Raw genomic sequence first — 17761 nt, 5'->3', positions numbered from 1 at the left:
CACTGGCCCCCCCTAGAACCGCCCCTGCCCTGAGCAAAACAACTCTAACGCACTATAGGTATAGATCAATCGATATACTTATCGGATATGCACAAACAAGCTTAGCTAACAAGCCGAGATTCCACAGATTCTAGAAATATAAGTATCACAGCGACGTGCAGTCAGGGGAGGCAGAGCCTCACCTGTCATACTCATAGACTGGTCATACTACAATGTAACGGAAAAACAACTAAAGACAAACTAAATAGTAATAATAAAAAAATGTCTCCACTGATCTGTGTTGTAAGTGTGATTTATTTTTATAGTCAAAATCAGCAAATTTGCAGAGCTCCGCTACAACTACGGGTAGCGATGAGAAGTGAGGCAGGAACTGGCTGGAGCGCGGGCACTAATTTTGCGCGGGCACTTATTTTGTGAGCGCGCTCCAGCCAATTACTGTGGGGTAAGGTGTCCTCAGAATGCGTCACTCCACAGAAACTGTCTGGAAAGCGGGCCCTAAGCACATGCCTGCACCATCTCACTGTATGTCACCAATGTAATGTTTGTAGATCCCTTTATTACATTTATCCTCGCCATCCATAGTCTCTAAATAACTTATTTCACGTATATATGATATTTAGGCTCGCTGGTCTCATCATACAACGGCAATGAAAAAAGCACCAGGGGAGGCAGCCATAACCTCTGCCGCACTGAAGGAGGCGCACGTGAGCCCACAGGTCCTTGTTGCTATTGTTATTCTACGCAGAGACGGTAGACGCAACAACAAACAACAAACTAGACTTTTGAAACTACAGGAAGATAAGGAGGACTTTGACAAAAAAGTAATAGAGATTGTAGTCCAGAAGGATAGCATGGACTTCATCTTCAAGTCAAGGTAAGACCACAATTGTAATGAAAATGGGATCTTACTAAGAGAGAACAATCCAATATTTAGATTTTGGGTATCCTTTTGTTGAACGGTCTGTTTAAAATGAATCGAAACATCAAACTAAAAAAGCTTTTGAAAATAACCGATTATTTAGATTAAGGTCAGAATATAATATTTGTAAATCTGACTCTGAAAGAGTCAGTGCCGATCACCAGCCATGGACCTCACCGCATGGTCACTGAAATATCATCACTGAGCGATCAGAACTCGCGACAGGGGAAGCAAATACAGACATCACACGACGTAGCTTTAGGTAGCAAAACACGGAGATATGCTCACCTTTTGCTGTTATTCTGATCAAAAACGAGAAAAGCGCGGTTGAAGGTTAATCCATAGATTAATCCATAGGTTAATCCAATGTGTCTTTGAAAAAATTATTGATAATCCATAATTCAATTTTTATGTCAATATTAGCTGCTAATGATAGCTTCCAGAGTGTATGACAGCTTCCTGTTTTGTCTCCTTGGATACGAGTCCAAGCAACTCACAGACTGCACCGGGCGCTGACGTAGGCGCCCTGTGACCATCAGATTTGACGACGCGGATTGGCTGAAATTATGTTTCGGCGGCATAGTTTAAAGATAGCAACAGTTGGCTTCTGCTGCAGTTGCTGCACTTGCTGCACTCTCGTCTGGGCGCCATGCATAGCGCCCAGACGAGAGAGGGTAATGATACTCGGGCAAGGCCAGGCAGGAAACAGGTGATTTATCAGTAATTTTAGACATCGTAACACAATTTTAAAAGAGATTTTATTGTAGATAATACATTTTACTGATACCAATTATATAATATTTACCTTGTTTATTCAAAATAAAAAATAAACATTTTTTTATTTTGAATGTGGGAAGAGGGGGGGGGGGGCGGCGCCCCTAGCGCCCCTAGCGCCCCTATGGGCCGGCCACCACTGATGCAGATACTATATCCAAAGCTACTTACATACTCAATACTGTGACCAATCCCCACAGGAGCAATTTGGGGTGACGTGTCTTGTCCAGGGACACAACGACATGCTGACTGCAGTGGGGTTTGAACCTGTGTTCCCCTGAACCCAACAAAACGCACTAATCCACTGCGCCACAGCCTCTCTATATAACCAGAACTCATAACCAGCGGAGTCTGGTCTAAGCCCTATTTAATACGTTTGGTTCGCCTGGTATTCGTGTGTAATAATGCATGTCTAACCTCAACCCTGAAAGGCATAATTAAGTGGTATGCATCTTTCTCTTCAGGAGAAACCAAGCTATCAGCATGTGAATACTTCCAGGATGTCACAGACGTCTAGACGGCATTCTACCTGCGTAAACAGCGCTGATTGTGAAACATGGTCAACTTAATTTGAGAGCCAGGGTCAATTATTCGCCTCTTGAATCAAAAGTAATGAATGATTAAGCTTCATAAACCAAAGGGGATGTAGCGTGCTGCGTGACCGAGACCCTCCTGTGTTTTTAATGAGTGGAGGAGCCTCTGTGATCATAAACAGGAGAGCTTTGATGCCTCATTGAAAGGAGAATATCAACACGTCTGAAGACGGATCCTCCTTTGTAATAACCATTTGTAATTACCTTCATCTAAAAGGTCTGATCGGGGAGGAGAACAAATAAATAAAAGGATCTCTCTTCTCTTAAAAGAGGTTGCCGAGAGGGACCAGCCTTTCATGAAGAAAGTGTGTAATTATGCTCCATCATGCAACCAAACCCACAAGAAGAGAAAGGTGTATCTGGAGTTTGAGTGATCCCTGACGTTCCTCCCTCACTGGAGAACATCACTTGGTTTTAACTCTTTTTATTTAAATGTAAAAGCAAATATCGATCTGATCCCCTACTCTCGAAAATGTGCTTTTGTTATTATAGACATACTATGGGTGTTTCTCAATGTCGAGAAAGGCTGCTCCAGAGCCACTATTTCAAGGATACTACGTCATTGAGTGCCGCCGAAGGACTGTTCCAATGTCCAGGATACTTGGAATTCTACCGAGGCCGGCGTACTTCGTTGCGGGAAATTCCGAGGTTGCACATGTGTAGACTCCGCGGTCTTAAAATCCCCACAATGCTTTACGCACGGACACATTTCCAAATCTTTGCCGGAAACCGCGCTCCATTTAAGGCGGGGCCTCGCATATGACGCACACCTGCACACCTGTTAGCCTGTTCCACCATTCTTCTCCTCATTTTTCCGACGCTAGGAAGGATTCTTGCCTCACTTCTGAAGGACCTGACTCGGAGGGACTTGTCCTATCAAGGAAGCGTCCTCGACATTGAGAAACACCCTATATAGGACTTGTTTAAAAAACTATCCTATAAAAAAAATGTTTGTTGACATACTGAACTAGGACTTTTTTCAGGAAATGTTAGACATACTATACTCTGATATTTTTGTCATACTATTATCCCAACATACTATACTGTACTATGACCTCATTTTTTGACACTATAGTACAGTGGCGAGCCGTCAGGGCCCTCTAGGCCCTCTCTGAGGGCCTAAGATATTTGAACATTTTTTTTGTTATATTTTTTTTGTTATATTTTTCATTAGTTTTACCAAAATAACTTGATTTAGTTGTATTTCAAATAACGTTTCTAAATAAATAAATCCTTTGAATCTGCCTGTTCAGTTTCTGTTGGAATGTGAAGGGTTAAATGCCGTCTCTGCGAGTTACTGTGAAGACGGGAGAGCTTGTTGGTCCCTCTCTACATTCACAGAGGGCCATCTATAGTAACTCAATGAGAGAGTAACGTCAAATTACATTACATTACATTACATTGCATTTAGCTGACGCTTTTATCCAAAGCGACTTACAATAAGTGCATTCGACCAACAAAATACAAACTTGAAGAAAACAGAATCATATAAGTACATCAGGTTTCATAGAGCAACAACATTTCAAGTGCTACTCAACTGGCTTTAGATAAGCCAGTCCTTTATTAGTATATAAGTGCTTTGTTAGTAATTCTATCGCTCGAGGTGGAGTCGAAAGAGATGAGTTTTCAGTCTGCGCCGAAGGTGTGTAAGCTATCTGCTGTCCTGATGTCAATGGGGAGCTCATTCTACCATCTTGGAGCCAGGATAGCAAACCCACGTGTTTTTGCTGATGGGAACTTGGGTCCCCCTCGCAGCGAGGGTGCAGCGAGTCGTTTGGCTGATGCGGAGCGGAGTGCACGTGCTCGGGTGTACGGTTTAACCATGTCCTGGATGTAGGAAGGGCCAGATCCATCCGCAGCATGGAACGCAAGTACCAGTGTCTTGAAGTGGATTCTAGCAGTTACCGGAAGCCAGTGAAGGGATAGAATTACTAACACAGCACTTATATACTAATAAAGGACTGGCTTATCTAAAGCCAGTTGAGTAGCACTTGAAATGTTTGGCTCTATGAAACCTGATGTACTTATATGATTCTGTTTTCTTCAAATTTGTATTTTGTTGGTCGAACGCACTTATTGTAAGTCGCTTTGGATAAAAGCGTCAGCTAAATGTAATGTAATGTAATGTAATGTAGTTGTAATCAAGTGACCAGAAATTATGCAAGCTCCACCCATTTCTCATTGCCTGTGAAAGAGAGATACTCATTGTGGTCTGGTCAGTAAACATTTTTACAAAAAAACACATTTTCTAGATGTCAGCTATATCGGCTGTCACTCAAAAAAAAAGTGTCCAGGTTTAAAGTTTAAACACATATATTGTATATGTTGATGTGTTGGCAGCGTATTAAACCATGTGAATCATTAAGCTAAAGATGACGCTGAATTGTAATGCTAGGCTATTTTTTCTAAAATGGTGGCTATGGGGTAAAGTGAACGACGGGTCTTGGGGTAAGTTGAGCCAGTTTTTCAATGGAGAAATTAATGAAAGTAGGCCAAGTTGATAATAAGAGCTCATTGTAGGCTACATTAAAGTTGAATTTACCCTGTGTTTGATTGGTAAGATGATGTATGACATTGTATCACCATTTGTATGATTACTTTTCCTTTTAACAAAAAAAAATGAATCAATTCAATCGAAATTTATATTAAAAATATTTGAAAAACTAAGCTTGTATTTGGTTTGTTATTTATTGTTTATAGTTACCTTTAAGATTAGTTGTAGGTATGCCCAGGTTTGAACAGGTTTTTTTAGAAGTAATATTTTCTGCTCTTGATCAAATATTAATTATTATCATTGATAGGAGACATCCTGAATTATAGGTGTGTCATTTCTCCTTGCTTAGAGGACAGCATAACTAAACATTCCTTGGATGTGTTCACCTACTTGGCAAAAAACCTGATTCTGAAATAACTATAATATGACTTTTCCATGATATTTGTTGACATAGTGTACATAGTTGACACTAAACCATACATTCCTTTGACATGATATTATGACATACAATAAGGAGACTTTTTTCAACATACTTTATCACAACTTTTTTCGACATATTATACAACTACTTTTTGTAATATTTTTGACATACCAAAATATGACTTTTTTCAACATAATGACCTTTTCTTTTAATATTTGTTAACATACTATGCTAACTTCTCTCATGATATTTTTTTTTGACATATTATACTAACATTCATCATGATATATTCTACATGGTGTACTATGACTATGACAGTTTTATATTTTGACTCTTCTAATTTTTTAAACATACTACACTATGACATTTTTCATTATATTTGGGACATACAATAATGAAACGTTTTGACATACTTCATTATAACTTCTTCCATATGTTTTGACATACTAAACTTTTACTTTTTTCATGATATTTTTGAGATACAACATAAAATACAAGATATGCTAGTATAAGTACATGTTTATCAATTAAATTACCCTGAAAAATAGCCTCTCATTTATTTTTTTGTGAGTAGTATTCAGATGTAGGAATACATGCACGTACATTTTTACAATTATATACCAATTATTTCTTTTTTTTGGTGCTATCTCCTTAGCAGTGCTATATTCTTGTAGCCTTAACAACTGGGGAATCATGTAAACTGAATGGAAAATTGTGGGTTATGTCAACTTCCTCCTGGGATACATTAATTCAGTATAGATAAATATGAATGTATGTTTAAAGAAAGTATGACTACACTGTAATAAACTCCGCTATCCTAGGTTAAGGTGCTGAAAGCTTTACATGTACACACAGAAACAATCCGTCAACTTGCAGAACAGCAAAATGTTCAGAAAGGAAATGTAAATTATGATGACTTATTTAACGAGATTAGCATGGCAACAGCCCAAGTATGATTTCAACACCCCTCCCAGCTAAAAGCACACACACAAGTGCACACAAAGGAGCGTGTGACAAACTGGCCGGCGCCCCTCGCAGGGTGACGCTACAGTTGATTTGGGAATTACAATTAGATTTATGATGTGGCTGCATATGGCTGAGTTTCTCTCTCTGAATGCTGGGATTGGCTGCATGGAGCACCGGCGCCGTATACACCACAGTGCAGTCAGAATGTGTGGCACACACACACACACACACACACACACACACACACACACACACACACACACACACACACACACACACACACACACACACACACACACACACACACACACACACACACACACACACACACACACACACACACACACACACACACACACACACACACACACACACACACACACACACAATAGGCCACATTTACAGTAATGGGTCACCAAAATATAAAGACTGTGGAAACAAAACGGCGTGTGTTGGAAAATATTAGATGCCTGGAAAGTAGGGGCACTACCTGTAACTCCTGCTTCCACACACACACACACACACACACACACACACACACACACACACACACACACACACACACACACACACACACACACACACACACACACACACACACACACACACACACACACACACAGTTTTTAACACAATATGCAACTCTTAGTCTTTGAAACGCTTGAAATGATGAAATGACAGGTTTGTAAGGAAAATCTCAAGTCTTTACTTTTTATTTATTTATTTTTTTTGATTGTCTTTCTCACCAAGTTGTACTGACACGTTTTTTAGAGCCAAAGCTGGCTAATAAATACAATGAAATGTTAAAACGCACAATTGAATTTCAAATACAATACTCATCACAAAATGAAATCGACCAGGAAACTTGTGTTCTGCTTCGGCAGGTCACAACTGACAAGAGCATGAGGTTTTAAAAAAAAAGAAAAAGGAAAGAGATCAGAGGCGAAGTGACCCCTTTCAGAGCTGCGGAAACAAAACCAGCGTCAATAAATGAAATGCTTCTAAAGAAATGGCAATTTGACTGGTGCCTGGCATGTGCGAGGCTTCCTATCGACGGTTCTAATTATCATGGTGAAAATCAAACAACAACTTCACATTAGTCAATACTAAAAGAAAACAAAAACATAGCATTTATATCCAGTGCTTAGGATGACAATAATAGAAACGTCTATGCATGAGACCTTTTTTTTTTTTTTTTACTGTGATGCAAACAGAAACCGATGTTCAGTCCCAGCTTGTGAAGCTTTTCCAAGTAGAAATATGTTCAGAAAAGATGACGTGTAAAACAAGCGCAGTGCACCCAGAAACCACCCGAGGACACGGGTGTTGAAATGTTCAAAATTCAGAGTGTGTTTTGGAAAAAGACAAAACAAAATGGTGTCTTCTGAGAGAGAGAGTGGCGATGGAGGAAAAGACGTGCGCACTCAGCACGGTACCGACCAGAGGAACATTTCTCTGAATGGTGTTTTACTCAAAAGCTGATCACCTGTTTTCCTCCACGATATCTTTTTCCAAATATACATGCCATGTATAAACACAGAACCCTCTTGAAAGAATAGACCTCTTAAACCCATGTTTTGCAACTGTATAAATTCAAAATGTTGGTGTGTCTTTCCCACGTGACGCTGAGAAGACATGTACAAATATTAACAAAGGATATTAAAAAATAGTAACATTTCGTACACTTTTCGTACCGATTCAAAACACAATTTCAAAATACAGTGAAGGGATCCAGAATATTATAAACTCTTATCGTACAGTAGAGTAAAACTGGGGCGGCTCATCCCCTTTTATATGACGCTTAAAGAGGTCCTGTTATGCTCATCTTCAGATTGATATTTGTATTTTGCGCCTCTACTTTGACATGTGTTCATGCTAAGGCCCAGTCTGCTCTGATTGGTTAGCTGGTTGGCTCTGTTTTCATTGGTCAACTTCTAATAGCAATGTCCCGCCCCTTATCCTAACAATGTATTGGAGCGCTAGCCAATAGAAGTGGGATTGTTACATAGTGATGTCACAAATGCGTCCAATGGAGGCGAGTGTGGGAGAGAGACTTTGGGATGTTAGCCTTTGCAGACCATACATGCACACAAAACAACATTACTCCCAGAAAAAGCATAATCGGGCCCCTTAACGAGAACTATAGGTACACTTCTTAAGACTCAAAGTGTCTGAGCAGAAATGAAGCCAAAAAAAGTCCGTACCTTTGGCCAGATTGAAAAAGAAGGACTCAAATGCTAAATGTTGGTGTTCAGTTGCACCGTACTGGTAATACTGGACAATGTGCTTAATGTTCGGCCTCAAGGGACTACGGGACATGTTGTTCATGAAAGCACCGATGCAGCAGAACTAAAGGACTGACTCTTCTACGTCTAAAAGCTCGATGGGCTGCTAGAGATTGAAGCGTGTGTGTGTGTGTGTGTGTGTGTGTGTGTGTGTGTGTGTGTGTGTGTGTGTGTGTCCTAGCATTACCATCCTTGTGGGGACCTAAATCGGTTTACACAGTCACGTGTGGGGACTCGCCTCCCTTATGGGGACATAATGGAGGTCCCCATAAAGGAATCATTAATTTTAGGGTGAAGACTTGGTAAGGGTAAGGTTAAGGGTAAGGGTTAGGCATGTGTTGGTTATGGTTAAGGTTAGGATAAGTCTCCAGGAAATGCATGTAAGTCAATGTAATGTCCCCTGAAGTGATGTATACAGTACATGGTGTGTGTGTGTGTGTGTGTGTGTGTGTGTGTGTGTGTGTGTGTGTGTGTGTGTGTGTGTGTGTGTGTGTGTGTGTGTGTGTGTGTGTGTGTGTGTGTTAGGCCAGCGTAATGATCCCCTCCTCATGTCATCAGATAGAAAAGGATGATTGTGTAAGACTTTTTTGCAGCATTTGAAGTTAAGACTAGAACATCCCGAGTGAATGTGAATATAGATTTGGCACATTTGAAGTAAATCTGTACAATGCCTGCCTGGGTACCTACTTAGTCTAATAATAATAATAATAATAATAATAATAATATTGTGATATTATAAGGGATTTTGCTCCCTTTATTTCATAGACAGTCTGAAAATCCTACCACTCTTTTTGTAAGAAAACGGAAAAAACCAACACATTCACAAGCTGGCACATCATACCTGAGCTGGGATATAAAAAAGAAAAACTAAAAGTAATGTAAGCAGTTTGTCAGAAAAACAAAGTGTAGATGCACTGTCATGTAAGAAACAAAGGTAAGACTATAAGATTACAATAGCTAGGATTTATATTAAAACTTTTCAAATTTCAAGTTCCGACAGTCCAGAGTTTGTACAGGTCAGAAAAAAAGTCTATAGAACAAAAGCACAAAAAAGTAAATCCAGAAAGATAAAAACTAAATCACTCCTGAAACATTTAAGACCAATAGCTGTCGAAGACCAATTCCTGATGCTTCAAAATCCATGCATGCTCTTTACAAACCACACGGCACTGTGTTCGTCGCTCATTCTCTGTCTTTCTTTCTTCCAACTCTTATCCGTCCCGTTGAGATTGTCAAAGTGTAGCAAGTTCATCTTCAGTTCTGAATGTCCCATCAGTCCTCGTCCTCGAATGTCCATCACAGATACTGTCCGTGTTCTGAGCATGTTCGTCCTGAAGGTCCGCCTGAAGGTCTCTATAATAAACTGTGTGTTTTTTAAAAGTGTCTCTGAGTATAATGGGAGTTTTTTCATTATTTATCTTCCTCTTTTTACAACCCGAGTTCAGTTGGCGCTGACGGCCTCCCGTGTCTCGTGGTCGCTGCTATAGTCTGACTTTCGCTCGTCCTCAAAGTCCGCGTACATGTCCATGTCCTCCTGTCCGTTGGCCCGGTTGCCAGGCCGATTTAAGGCTCGCCCCCTGCCGCCCCCCACCGCCGGCTCGGGCTTCATCCCGTACGTGCTCTGGATGACGGGGATGGCGGGCTCGGGGCTGGCGGAGTTGCTGGAGCAGTCTGAGGTCAGGTGGGGGGACGGGGTAGCTGTTGTTGCCATGGTGATGGCGCCCGGGTACACTCCTACTCCTCCGGGGCTGCTGCCGCTGAGAGCCATGGGGGGCTGAGGCCTGAGAAACAAGGGAGGAAAGTGTTAAACACAAGTTAACAATAACAACATGGATAGGTAGGAAGGACTCAGATCTTTTATTTAAAGGGGCCTTTAAATCTCAATTTCAGGTTTCATATTAGTATTTAGTGTCTCTACTGTGACATGTCTCCATGCTTTAAAGGTGGGGTAGGTAAGTTTGAGAAACCGGCTCGAGATCGCTAGAATTTGAAAATATACAACCGGAGAAAATCTGCCCCTTCCTCACAGAGCCCCTCCTCCAACACACACGAACGCGCACATGACCAATGAGGGCACGAGAGAAGTTTGTGCCCAGATGGAAGGCTGACAGGCAGGTAGGCCATGTCAAGAGCATTCCATGGAATATAACAAAAAGTGCATTTCGAGCCGGTTTCTGAAACTTACCTACCCCAACTTTAATGTGCAAATATCCCTACTAGTCTACTTTTGGTTTTGCTTGAAAGCTCTTGTGGCAAATGCAATAAGGCGCTGTCTTTGCTTTGTTTAGTCAAGATTGAAATAGGTTTGGCTCGTGCGCTTGCTGCTGGACTGCTGCCTTTTGGAGCAGCTTTATAGACTTGATTTTTCCTTTCATGAGGCTTCATTTATATCATGCTTACAATTGGATTGCTTCTATAATGCTTTTGTGTTCATCAAAAAGAGATTATGTGGTTCAGAAGAGTCAATCTCAGAGGTTTTACAGTCCTGATGATCAGGCTATTACAATAAGTGGCCCTGTTAGAGGTGGGGTAGGTACGTTTGAGAAACCGGCTCGAGATGCACTTTTTGTTATATTCCATGGAATGCTCTTAACATCCCGAGAGCAATGAATATCTGAAGTGCTTTGACAAAAAATCCATACAAAAATATCATCAGTGGAAGCCGTGGCGCTGTAAAAAGTACAACCAATCATCTGAGCCGGCCCGGCTAAAGTGTCTGGATGGCCTACCTGCCTGTCAGCCTTCCATCGGGGCACAAACTTATCTCGTGCCCTCATTGGTCATGTGCGCGTTCGTGTGTGTTGGAAGAGGGGCTCTGTGAGGAAGTGGCAGATTTTCTCCGGTCGTGTATTTTCAAATTCTAGCGCACTCGAGCTAAAACTTACATACCCTACCTTTAAGCTAATTCTGCGGTTCATATCAGTATGTAGTGTCTCTTCTGGGACATGTCTCCATGTCTCATACTGCCTGTGCTGCAGCACCGCTTTTCACCCTCTGTCTGAAACCAGAGCCCAGTCTGCTCTGATTCGTCAACCTGCTTAGAGATGTCCCGCCCCTTAGCCTGTCACGTACAATGTGTTGGAGCGCGGCACCACGAATATCTCTACAAAATGTCATAGCTACCCATCTTATAGTTGTTGAGATACTGAAAGGTGGAGCACTTACCGACAGACATGTCTTGAACGATAAAGAAACAGACGGCGTAGGAATATTTAAGAAACGTTTTAAATGATTTGGTAATCACGGAGCTTCTGAACAACGTGGAGAGAACCTCGTTTGATCAGATACTGATTCATTATATGCTCCTTTGAACATAACATCCATCTGAGGCCCCTTGGAGCAGCTCTCCTCTCTTCTGGCGGGCCTGTCCTAGCAGGAGCGCCCTGCCAGCTCTCAGCAGCTAAATAACCTGTTAAGATGAAGCTGGAATGGAGGTAAACGCACATCACTCAAGCAGGCCCCCGGGCTCCTCAAATGAGCCACATAAAGCAGGAAAAGTACCGTCACGTTTCTCACCTAACCGTTTTCCCTCCTCTGTCTCCTGAAACAATTACCGCCTACCGCTCTGACAGACTAATTCTCACTTTAAACGCTTTAAAACAACACTGATTTAGCGACGTGGAAAGTGCCAGCAAACGGCTTGTGTACTGGCGCTCGCACGCTTTTCGATTTAGCCTTGATTGAAAGAGCAGGCCTGGAGAGCCGTGAGCTTTTTTCATTCTCTTGACCACACACAGTAAAATGTGGCATCGAGCCCGTGACGTCTGCCTCTCTCTCTCAAACATCTGCTTACATTTCATATTCCACCATGTCTGTCTGTGTCCAATTTCACTGACCGCAAGCGCCCAGCATTGTCCTAATTTAATAAATGACAAGCTATTAAAAATCGCTCCTATTCAAAGCCGTGGCCTCTGGTAAATCCATCTGAAGCACAGGCCGCTGTGATGGCTTTACACACATCCATTGCTGGTTCCTATTAAGACAATGCCACTGTTTCCCCCTCTCACTCAGAAATATAATGCCCTGCAGCGAGTGCTTAAAGGGTTTTACAGATATAATCATTTTACAGCCTGGCACGAGGCAAATGGTTTCATGAGCGGTCCATAAACCCTGATGGTCACCCCGCAAACATCTAGCAGATACCCGTATTAAGGAAAATGTATTTTATAATCAAACTTGGTCAAAAGAGCCCATCAAAATAAATACTTTCTTTTAAAGAATGTATGTGATTGAAATCCCCCTCAAATTCCTTCTTGATTTACATGTGGTGCTTCATGCTAATTATTCATGTGTGAATGTCCATATTCACCGACCAGGATGGCATGGTTATTAAAAAAGTGAACTGAGAGGTCACAGGTGCAGCGGTCAATTAGTCAAAGTGTTCTTGAGCAGGACACAAAGCCTGTGTGATCCGAGGCTCGCGAACAATGACCTCTTTTAGAAATCTGCCTTCTTGTATTCGATGCATTGAATGAGAAACATTTTTGGGCCGAGCTATTTCTCTGGGAATTTGACCTTGCTTCTACAACAAGTAGCCGTAACATAAAGACACTCATTGCAAACTGCACATAAGGCACCACGCAGCCATTGCATTTCTACACAAGGTTTAATGTGAACTGTCCTTACACACATGTGTCCTCATCTGTGAAGTTCAAAGAGACGTTTCTTTGGACTCACCCCACGAAGAACTGCCTCATCTCCTGGCGCCGTGATCTCATCATCTGCTTGTACTCTCCGATGCGCAGCTTCTTGCCGTCGATGATGCACGTCCTCTTCGGCCGCGGCTTGTACTTGTAGTTGGGATATTTCTCCAGGTGGATCTTACTCAGGCGGGCCTGCTCCTCGTAGTACGGCTGCTTCTCCTGGTTGGTCATGCCTTTCCAGCGAGAGCCTGCAGAACAAGATGAATCAAATCAAATCAAGGTTTACTTATGAAGAACATTTAAAAGCGATTTTTGTCGAGCCAAAGTGCTGTACATGTAATAAAAACACATTACGACAATCACAATAAAAGACAATACATTACAACAGATATATAAATGTGAAGGTTTTAACTTAGTCTGATTCGAAGTTTTGATTTAGTTTATCCTTATGAGTAGCAGATAACCGAAAAACGTTTATTATGGATGGTCCATAAACCCTGGAGTTGACCTCGCTAACCTATTTTCTTATTTTATATCCACACTGGGACCTTATAGAAATCGCTATGGAATACAATTAAATGATTAAATTCCCCCTTAATTACCTAATGAATGACATTTGAATATTTTATATGTTATGTAAGTCATTACTTTAGGAGAAATACCCATTGTCAGGCAAACTGACGCTCAGGCACAAGCTAGCTAATCGTACTCAGGGATAGATTTAACAGCCAGGTTAGAATCAAATGTGTGCATTTCATTTTACTCTTTGACGTGGGAAAGAGAATTACACGCACAAACTATATTCCACGTATTGGATTTATAAGATATATTGTCACTATCAGGCATCTCAAAGGCATTTCAGTTTTGAGTATTATTATTAGGGAAATCCACGTTTCAGGAATTATAGCGAGTGACACCATTTAAACGTTCTCACAGGACTTAACGGTGGGGTAGGTAAGTTTCAGAAACCGGCTCGAGATACACTTTTTGTTATATTCCATGGAATGCTCTTAACATCCCGATAGCAATGAATATCTGAAGTGCTTTGACAAAAAATCTATAAAAAAATTTCATCTGTAGAAGCCGTGATACTGTAAAAAGTACAACCAATGGCCTACCTGCCTGTCAGCCTTCCATCGGGGCACAAACTTATCTCGTGCCCTCATTGGTCGTGTGCGCGTTCGTGTGTGTTGGAGGAGGGGCTCTGTAAGGAAGTGGCAGATTTTCTCCGGTTGTGTATTTTCAAATTCTAGCGATCTCGAGCCGGTGTAGGTACCAGATGTGTTCGGGGTACCAGATGTGTTCGGGTGTATTTCCGTCGCATCCGTCATATTTTACGGCAACTCAAGAGGGCCATGATGGTCAAATTCCGAACATTTAAACATAGCCGACACTTCATTCTTTACTTTGTCCGTTATTATATGTAGAAGATTATACTTTTTCTCCGTCATGTTGTTTCCATAGCAACAACTTCAAACAGGCATAGCCTACACTTCATTCTTTACTTTGTCCGTTATTATATGTAGAAGATTATACTTTTTCTCCGTCATGTTGTTTCCATAGCAACAACTTCAAACAGGCATAGCCTACACTTCATTCTTTACTTTGTTCGTTATTATATGTAGAAGATATAAATGTTTTCTTCGTCATGTTGTTTCCATAGCAACAACTTCAAACAACAACAACTAACCGCTAGCCGCAAAGCTAGCATCACAGCCACTGCTCCGTTTTCAGACTTTGCACACGTTTTTCACAAATATTTTCACACGCTAGGAGTACTTCCATTCGCTTCGTCTTGATCTGTAGATGTGATTTGATGATAAAGGTTTAAGTTGATGATAAACCTTTAAGTGAAAAAATGGTTTTGAGGTGTTTTCTAAACTCGTATTGATACCGGTTGAGCACAGAGTTGGTGGTAAAATCGATGTAATGAATACTGCATGAGTGGTCACACAACGCTAACAAAATGTCACTCATTAAAGCAACACTTCAAACCGTCCAGAGCCTTGGTGCGTTCATTTGTGGTGTTTTATCTTTGTGAGCTCGGATGTTGTCATGTGAACAGACACCATCGAGTCTGTTTAAAATCAGGAGTGGATCCCACTCTGCTCGCTCTTGGCTCGAGAAGAATGATACGTCGTGTACTTCTCGTTTCCCCGCTGAGAGGACCTTCTGAACAAGTGGACGGGGCCATTACCGCAGGAACGCAGCACATCTGCGAAGCAATCTGACAACCGATTATACACACCCCGCCTCGCTCCTCTGTTTATCAAGGTTTATCACTAAATACTCCTGTACTTTTGTGACACAGGAAACAGAGAGGAGCTTTTCTTTTTTGTAAGCCTTCCACCCACTCTCTAAAGTCCAGCTGTGTTATTACGTTGGAGAAACATGCATTGTACACAAGCAGTTATATATACATACACAATTGTGCACTTTAAGTTCTGCTTTTTGTCCTTACACTGCCACACAGGGTCGGGAATGACTTGAACATACTTTCTGAAGGCTTCCTGCCAACTTCCTATTCATATGTGACCTTAAATGTCCCAAATCAAATCATTTAACTATTGAGCGATAAAAGTACATGGCTTAGTTGAATACTCGATTCTGATCAATCAACCATCAATTCGGACATTCAAGACGTTGTTCATTCTTGCTAACCGGCTGTTGCTAAAGACAACAGACTGTTGCTATGGAAGATCAATGGACATATGAGTCATATCAATAATCCTTTACATATCAGACATGTCTACACTAATGCTCAGAGGTGGAAGAAGTACTCAGATTTGAGGTAAAGGCGAAAGAGTAGGAATACTCTGTTACAACTAAAAGTCTGCATTCGAAGTGTTACACAAAGCCATTTTCATTATTATATGATATGTTTTGATTATATTGATTGATCATTAAAGTGTTCTCAAAGCTGGTAAAGGTGCAGCAAGTTTGAATGACTTTGTAGACTGCAGGCAGGGGCACCGCCAGGGATTTTGGGCCCCATGAAAATATATCACATTGGTTACTTAAAGGTGGGGTAGGTACGTTTGAGAAACCGGCTCGAGATCGCTAGAATTTGAAAATACACAACCGGAGAAAATCTGCCACTTCCTCACAGAGCCCCTCCTCCAACACACACGAACGCGCACATGACCAATGAGGGCACGAGATAAGTTTGTGCCCTGATGGAAGGCTGACAGGCAGGTAGGCCATCCAGTTACTTTAGGCGGGCCGGCTAAAATGATTGGTTGTACTTTTTACAGTATTACGGCTTCTACAGATGACATTTTTTTATGGATTTTTTGTCAAAGCACTTCAGATATTCATTGCTATCGGGATGTTAAGAGCATTCCATGGAATATAACAAAAAGTGTATCTCGAGCCGGTTTCTGAAACTTACCTACCCCACCTTTAACATATTTTTTTCTTAATGTTCTAAAATAGTTTGGGCCGCTGTCAGTCACGGGCCCTTAGAATCGTCCTAACTTGTCACCCCCTTACGGCCCCCCTAGCTTGTGATTTGACTCCAGGTGTAACTACGGTCTGATTTAAGAGTTGATTATATTTCACATCACCGATCCAAATCTGCAAAGTACCTTACAGTATGGTATTAAATCAAAGCAATGGATATGTGTACTGTTGTTAGGGTTACCTTTGAATTGTTGTGGGTATACGTTAGGTACCTCAAAGATGTACTTAAGGATAGAACTTAACGTTAAGGTACTAAGTCACGTTACATACAAATGGAGAAGCATTGGATGCAACTGATGAAGCCCCTTTTATCAGAGCCCATTGATGCAGGAACACACAGAGCCACCTAATACAAGTCCGTTTGTTAGTGTTTCTCAGGAGGAACATTTCCATTCAGCGCTCACTAAAGCCCGGCGCAGGACAGTGGAGGTCTTCAGGACATTTCAGAACAACCGCTGTGCTCAGCCCCGTGTGAATGGCTATCTGTGTCCAGGAGGTTAGTATCAACACGGCTACTTTATAACTGAATGCATCCATCACACTAGTCAGGCCGACACAGTGGAGCTCTGTGTGTGAAGTGTTCCACGTTTAAAAAGCACACTGGGCCTTCTTATAGCGCGCAGCCTGCAGCTAGTAGACCCTGTGAACTGTGGGATGCGGAGGGACCTCATGAGCGGAGAGAAAGACCTGACATCTGCAGGTTAGAGGGACATCAACGGGGCAAATTATAGATGTGTGTTTGAATAAGAAAGGGACATGTACTCTCACAGCCACGGAGAGTTCACCGTGGATGCGTTGTGTGTCGGTGAAGTGTTCATGCCGAGGATTTCCATCACGAACATCAATGAAATAAAGGGATTTGAAAGAAAACCTTGATCTAAATTTAGAAATAGGCGTTTAAAATACTGATGAAAGAAGCTGAGTGTGCTAGTGTATAGTAGATGAGGCATTTGTGTGCAAAGAAAGGTAAGAGGTAAATGGTGGTAAACGCATACAAATAATTAGCCCATGTCTCAGTGACTATAAATACATCTTATTATTTTGTACTCTGACTTAATCCTGTTGTCTTCGGGTCAAATCTGACCGATTTACTGCTTTCATCAATCAGAACTTTTTAGTTTTACATTCGATTGCATTCAGGCTTCATGATATCCTTCACAAGTTGAACATATTAAATTGCTGATACACACACACACACACACAC

At 41.5% G+C, this 17761-nt stretch overlaps 1 protein-coding gene across 2 annotated transcripts in view; it reads right to left on the bottom strand.

Annotated features, from left to right (window-relative positions):
- Window positions 1–6871: 6871 nt before the first annotated feature.
- LOC117448685 (transcription factor SOX-6-like) overlaps window positions 6872–17761 on the bottom strand; it is a 149787-nt gene continuing 138897 nt past the window's right edge. For both annotated transcript variants that reach the window (XM_034086031.2, XM_071203578.1), the window contains 2 exons: window positions 13130–13343; window positions 6872–10233 (listed from right to left, as the gene is read on the bottom strand). In XM_034086031.2, coding sequence (XP_033941922.1) covers window positions 9894–10233; window positions 13130–13343 — 554 coding nt within the window. In that variant the 3' untranslated portion in view covers window positions 6872–9893. The remainder of the gene's footprint in view (window positions 10234–13129; window positions 13344–17761) is intronic.

Source organism: Pseudochaenichthys georgianus, chromosome 6 (genome assembly GCF_902827115.2).
Source record: "Pseudochaenichthys georgianus chromosome 6, fPseGeo1.2, whole genome shotgun sequence".
Lineage (NCBI taxonomy): Eukaryota > Metazoa > Chordata > Actinopteri > Perciformes > Channichthyidae > Pseudochaenichthys > Pseudochaenichthys georgianus.
The sequence above is the reverse complement of the archived record's forward strand: the minus strand, read 5'-3'. Positions and strand labels throughout refer to the sequence as shown.